The 6,680-nt window shown below is 41.7% G+C and overlaps 1 protein-coding gene across 1 annotated transcript in view; it reads right to left on the reverse strand.

Moving 5' to 3' along the window:
* The window catches only part of pinx1 (PIN2 (TERF1) interacting telomerase inhibitor 1), a gene marked incomplete at both ends in the record, with an annotated part of 46,637 nt that extends 40,480 nt beyond the window's left edge, over window positions 1-6,157 (reverse strand). Inside the window, 2 exons of the mRNA XM_080527373.1 lie at window positions 5,660-5,769; window positions 6,139-6,157. Of these exons, the coding sequence (XP_080383499.1) occupies window positions 5,660-5,769; window positions 6,139-6,157 (129 nt within the window). The remainder of the gene's footprint in view (window positions 1-5,659; window positions 5,770-6,138) is intronic.
* Window positions 6,158-6,680: the final 523 nt, after the last annotated feature.

The following is a 6,680-nucleotide window of genomic DNA, read 5'->3' on the forward strand; positions in this document are numbered from 1 at the left end:
TTGCGTTCAAAGTAAAACACACACACACACGCAAATATTGACAGTAGTAGAGCTTGGCTTGATAGTGTATATCCCCACTGTGCTGGGTCGCCTCCACACCTGGCACCACAGGGGCCCGTTAATAAGACTGCTGTCGGTGGATTAGTTCGAAAAAAATGTGTCCAACAGTGTTTCCTCCAGGAATTTTTACAATGGTGGCGGGTAGCGTTGACCGCGCGCGCGCAGCGCGCCCGCGTTTTTTTTCGCGTGCACGCGCATGAAACGCGCACGCGCGCTCAAAACAACGACGTAATTTCAGCCAAAACTCGAGGATGGCCAAAAAAAATTAAATGTTTTCCCGTACTTCTCCCGTGTGTCTCTTATTGTCTGTGTCTGCATGTTTTTCCAGCATGTAATTCCGTTGTCAATAAAAAATTCGTCTCCCTTTCTTTTCATTATCATTATGGAGGCTTTATGGTTGTTGTAACTATTATGGGAAGCGGTTGACACAGTAGCCGCTTTTCGTGTACGCTGCAGTGGATCCCTTCACAACGCAGAAGAAAGAGGAGAGAGAAAACATTGTCAATGTGCAGGGAAGAATCATGTATCAGCAGGGTTCAACAGTAACGCTTGCCTGGGGCAAGTAAAAAAATTCGCCGGGTTTGTTTGCGCGAGCCCGAAGACGCTGCTGGATCCTGGATCTGTTTACCTGTGTGCAGGAAGAAAAACAGACGGAGCAGGCGCCAGACCAGACTAGATGATTGTGGAGTGAAGAGATTATTAAAGCGTACGCGATGCGACGGGTGATCGACAAGCACGTACACTTTCATAATATCTTCACTCCACGATCATCTAGTCTGGTCTGGCGCCTGCTCCGTGTTCTTCCTGCACACCGATGCACAGATCCAGGATCCAGCACCGTCGTCGCGCATATTGTAACATTTGAAGTAGTTTGTAGACTACACGCAGCCTAGATGTATTCGACCAATCACAAAACAGTTTTGCAAGCGCGTCGCTTCGCGCTTGTGGGTGTGTCTAGCGATGTGAAGGTCTGAAAAGCGGCCTAAATCTTTTTTTTTTTTTTTTTGAGAAATCTGAATGGTGGCGGAGGAAATTCCATCGTGGCGGCCCGCCACGATGAAATGCATGTAGAGGAAACACTGTCCAATACAACGTTGTAGTTGTTTAGTACAAATGGGTCTATAGCAGCTAGGTAACATTAGTCCTGTATCAGAGTTGTGTTGTTGGGTCTTGTAGCAGGGTTAGCTATAGCAGCTAGGTAACATTAGTCCTGTATCAGAGTTGTGTTGTTGGGTCTTGTAGCAGGGTTAGCTATAGCAGCTAGGTAACATTAGTCCTGTATCAGAGTTGTGTTGTTGGGTCTTGTAGCAGGGTTAGCTATAGCAGCTAGGTAACATTAGTCCTGTATCAGAGTTGTGTTGTTGGGTCTTGTAGCAGGGTTGGGTTAGCTATAGCAGCTAGGTAACATTAGTCCTGTATCAGAGTTGTGTTGTTGGGTCTTGTAGCAGGGTTAGCTATAGCAGCTAGGTAACATTTGTCCTGTATCAGAGTTGTGTTGTTGGGTCTTGTAGCAGGGTTGGGTTAGCTATAGCAGCTAGGTAACATTTGTCCTGTATCAGAGTTGTGTTGTTGGGTCTTGTACAGTTGCTCAAAATGCAGATAAGAGAAAGTATAGGCTAATATCAAACAACAATCCTAGAGATGACTAACTCAAACGTACGCATAACTAAATAAAAGCAGGCCAACTAACAACAGCTACACGCCCTCAACTGGGAACATAAAGGATAAATGAATTTTGCAATCGAACGTGTCCTACAGCGAAAGCTGGTCGTGCAAATCAGGTTCTGGGAAGATTTTTGTAGCTTTTTTTTTTTTTTTTGCCATCCTCCCTCTAGTTTGAAATTAGGTCGTTGTTTTGAGCGCGCGTGCACGCGGAAAAAAAATCGGACAGAGATATCCGCCACGAATGGAAAACTTCCTGGAGGAAACACTGAATCTAACCAGGAGAAATGTAGTGAATTTAGTGTTTGCAAACTAAAATATACGATCGCTTTTTTGTGATATGTTGCTCCTCTTGTGATGTCCTGGAAACGAACGCATCAGCTGCAAAATCAAAATCAGCTTTTGTATTGATCAGCTGTCAGCAGTGTTATTACGGGTACGTTCGTAAATGCATGAACGGTCAGTTCGCTCGGACAAAACCGTGTTTTCAGTCAGAGCGCCCATCTCTGAGCACTCCCAGAGTGCAGAGCTCTGAACTTTGGAACTTTGTTATGTTTTGATATGTTTTGATATGAGAAATTCGAAGTGGTCAGTTTATGAAAATAATACCATAGAATACTAAATAAAATATTAAAATAATAGCCCCCTAGCGTTTGCCGCCATATTGTGACACACACACACCCCCCCCCCCCCCAAAGTCCAATCAAAAATGAATAAATATTAGCATCATAAAACAGCAATTTGGAGAAATGCAACACCAGCACACTTTTAAAAATGTTAATTGTAATGTACAGTTCTGCAGCCTACTGTTTGTTCTGCATCGGACATGTGTGAAATTGCTGCTGTTCCGTAGCAGTCTGTTTGTATTCTCTGATGTTGTCTGAGTTTGTTTAACACTCAGAAACAGCATTTTTATTCACATGGCTTTTCTGCTCTCTGGTAAACTAATGATAAGGATATTCCAACTGCCCAGTTAAATTTGGCATTCAGTGACATGCTTTTTAAATTATATAACACAGAATATTAGTCAACATTAATATTTAGGGAAGAAAATAAGCCTACTTTTTTTGATGGGGGGGGGCGGTAAGAGGCCTGGATAATGGACAGGGGGGCCCAAAAAAGGTTGAGAACCACTGGTATAGAGGGACACATCGTCAAATTAGAACTGCAGGACAGTTGGATTAATGCTTCCGGAAGTTCATGTCAAGTATTACCTCGGCGGTTAGTCGAGTGAAAGAAAAACAACATACAGATGATAATTCACACAATATAATACCACGAAAGCGTACGGCACTAGGGCTGCAACGATTAGTCGACATAATCGACGACGTCGATTATAAAAACTCGTCGACGTGGAATTTTAGTGTCGACTAATCGTATAAAAATGTTTAAAAAAAAAGTTTTTTTTTTATTTTATTTTTTTAAACGGGAGCCATGCAAGAATCAGCTGGGTAAGTTTTAGCTAACGTTGTTAGCCAACTGGCTAACGTTATATTGTTAGGGTCGTAATGTTTATGTTAGCTTTACTGTTACATGTTGGAAAACAACGTCTCATGGACAGGGCTGTACATGCTATGAGCGTTTGTGCTATTAGTTTATTTGCCCTGTGGCACGCGTGTGACAGACAGAGGCGCTTGTATGTAACGTTACGGTAGCAGGGGTTTTCCATGTTGAAGCCAGGAGAACGCGAGATGAAATTAAGTGAGGGGTGGTCGCTATTAAAATACCAGGTAGTCATGGTGGATGATCATGAATGATGCTTGATAAGTGAATGCTATTTCAATTACTGTATGTTGAGTCCACCAGCGAGCTGTCTGTAAGATAAACAGCGCCAAGCGTAGCCTACTAACGTGAGCTGTCTGTAGTCTAGCCAGCAATGCTAGCTAGCCAATCAACTAGCTCTGTGAGCAGCTGTAGCTTGGCGTAACGTTAGGTTAGATAGCTAGTTAAGCCGGATTTATGCTTCTGCGTCGCCATTTACGCGCAGCGAAAAGCCACACGACTAATCGGAAAAATAATCGACAGATTAGTCGACTACCAAAATAATCGTTAGTTGCAGCCCTATACGGCACTAAACAATAACATTCATTTGGGCAGCATCATACTCAAACTCAGGCAGAAGGGCAGGGTCCGGTCAGGTGCACACACTGTCAGACTGCCAGTGCATCATACAGGTACATCATTCAGCATGGTTATAGCGGTTTCTTTTTCTATTCTACTATTCAATTTCTACTTCTGCTGTCTGCGTCTCCCTGGGTATTCCAGATGGCAAACAGTAAAGAAATGCCACAATATACCAGGACTTAAGAAACGAGATGTCCAACAAAGGATTTGACAAACCCTGGCCTATTTTGCGCAACAAGTAGACTCTGGTGCAGCGGAGACAGGGTTGCCAGATGGGCTGGTTTTTGGTCGATTTAGCAGTTTTTAGACTGTTGTTGTTAGGTTGGAAATTCTCAATCCCATCTGGCAACCCTGAGCGGAGAGTCTACAAATGGTATGATTACAGATATCACACTGCAGGAGATGCACACCACGCTTTGTTAAAAGAAATAAAGATTTATTGTACGGTACTTTTCTACTGATAATACATTCTACTAATGTGGTCTACCATTTGGTTGCTCTCAGTTGTTTGTACCTTTTGCTAAATCAAGCATTTAGAATGTAGAGTGCATATTGCGAAAGTTCGCAACGTAAAAAAACGCAACGGTCTCCGCAACGGACCGGTGTGCAAGGTCTCTGTGCGTAAGGTTTTTTTCGGATGACGGATTTAAAAATACGCATGCGAAAACACACGCATTGGTGTGCAAAGATCTTAAGACTGGGCCCTGGTGACGGGTCTGCCAACACTGCTGCCAGGATAATTGGACTCCCCACACCCAACCTCACAGCACTAAACAACAGGGCCATCTCACGCATCGCAACCACAATAGAACAGGACATCACCCACCCACTCAATCTGTACCTCGCCCCACTGCCATCCGGGCGTAGGTACAGAACACTAAGGTGCAAAAGGGCTCGCTTTGGCAAAAGCCTGATCCCCGCAGCCATTGTTGCCTTAAATAATAGACAGCGCTGAGTGTGTGTACTTGTGTATCTGTCACATGTAGTACTGTCTGTTGTTGTCTGTGTTATATGTACATACGTTGTATGTATAAATGTATACTGTACAGTGGTATGAAAATGAATTTCCCCCTCGGGACAATAAATATAATCTAATCTAATCCTTTCAATGTAATATCGATATATTGGTTGGAAAAGCTCTAATGAAGAGAACTATAAACAACACTGCCTGCACGCCTCAGAATAAATAACAAAATAGTTTCTTGACAAAAAAAGTAATCAAATTAGTAAAACAATCAACTTCATTGTTAGAACCTAACTTAAGATGGACAGATGTGAAGATATGAAAGCGTGCTCACATACATACGGCGTCCCTACTCTGTTACAACAGCATTGTAACAAAGAGTTGCTACACTGGTTATAAAACAAGGAAGCTTTCTTCTAAAGTTCTTCACTAACAAGAACCCTGTCCAACACAACAAAGGGGAACTTGTTTGGCTACCAATTACACTCTCAATTTGGATAAAGCAAGTTGCCTGCAAAAACAAAAATGTCTAATTGCGTATAGTGTGAGCCACAGACGAGAGTAACTACTGGGTCCTAGACTGAACACAGCTGATTTCAATGGGAACCTCTTTATGATGTGTGCTGGAAAGACCTTAAATGTCACACGTATAAGGCAACATTTGCAAGGTGTCTCAAATGCTGTATTATAAACTACAATAGTTAAACAATTAAACTAAAACACCAAAAAGTGTCACAGAGATGCACGTGAAGTAAAGGTAGGTGAGACCACTGCACTTCGTATTTTACACATTTGTTACAGAGTTACATTGCTGAGTGGCGTATATTAGTAAATTATATCAATCAGCACCTTGCCCTTAGACCAGCCCATTCGCTCCAGCATCTTCTGGCCGAACTTGGATTCATCTTTACTCCAAGCGCTGTTCCTTGGGTCAATCGACCACTTCTGTTTTCTTTTGGCTAAAGGATAAACCAATCATAACATACTGTAACTAGCAATTAGAGCTACCTGTCAAATGTTCTAGCTAGTAGATATCACTGAAGATTACATAATCAAGATAATAGCTATTGTAGTTACAACCGCAACTATTAGTAGTAAGTAGCAAATCACTAGACCGGTAGCTAGCTAGTTATGTTGTGATTGTGGCTAATGCTAATTATACAAAGGACATACGTTTTCAAAACACAACTTTCTTGAGATATTCGTAGACACACAAGTTAGCAACAGATCAATGGCATATTAGAAAACATTGCTTCAAATTTAAACATTTGCGTTAAGTATTAAATAGTTATTCACAAATATATATTGAGAGAGAGTTAAGCACTCACGTTCTGCGAGCATGGACATCCTGGGGTCTTTAAACACGTGGTGATCCGGTGAAAGTTCACCTAAAAAGTGCCTGTATAAAATATTACATTACATTGATTTGTTTTTCATATATTTTATTGTTTGCTATCATACCTTTCGGAACTAAATTAAAACATTCTACGATTGAATAGAAACCACCTGGAATTTAGCAACATCGTTACAATCGTTTTATTTTCGCTGCTGGCGTGCTGTCACATAGTATTATCTGGGCCATTCCGCCAAATCGGTGTCATTTGCATGTTGTAACTTTTCTTTAAACTTCATTCTTTATCTTTTTTCAGCACTGTATCTAATAACACACATGTTTAACTATTCAAAGTGTGTAATCGTCAATCTCAGGCCATTTTATATTTTTTTCTACAAGGTTTCTAAAGGGGAGATGGTTGCATTTTTCTCAGTCCTGTTACCCTGACACATCCCCCGCCCCTAAACATTTGGAAAAGGACTGATTGACAGGATCAACAGGAAGTTGCATCATTTGAGTCTCCTGAAAGTCATGGGA

Source organism: Nansenia antarctica (genome assembly GCF_963989245.1).
Source record: "Nansenia antarctica genome assembly, chromosome: 3".
Lineage (NCBI taxonomy): Eukaryota > Metazoa > Chordata > Actinopteri > Argentiniformes > Microstomatidae > Nansenia > Nansenia antarctica.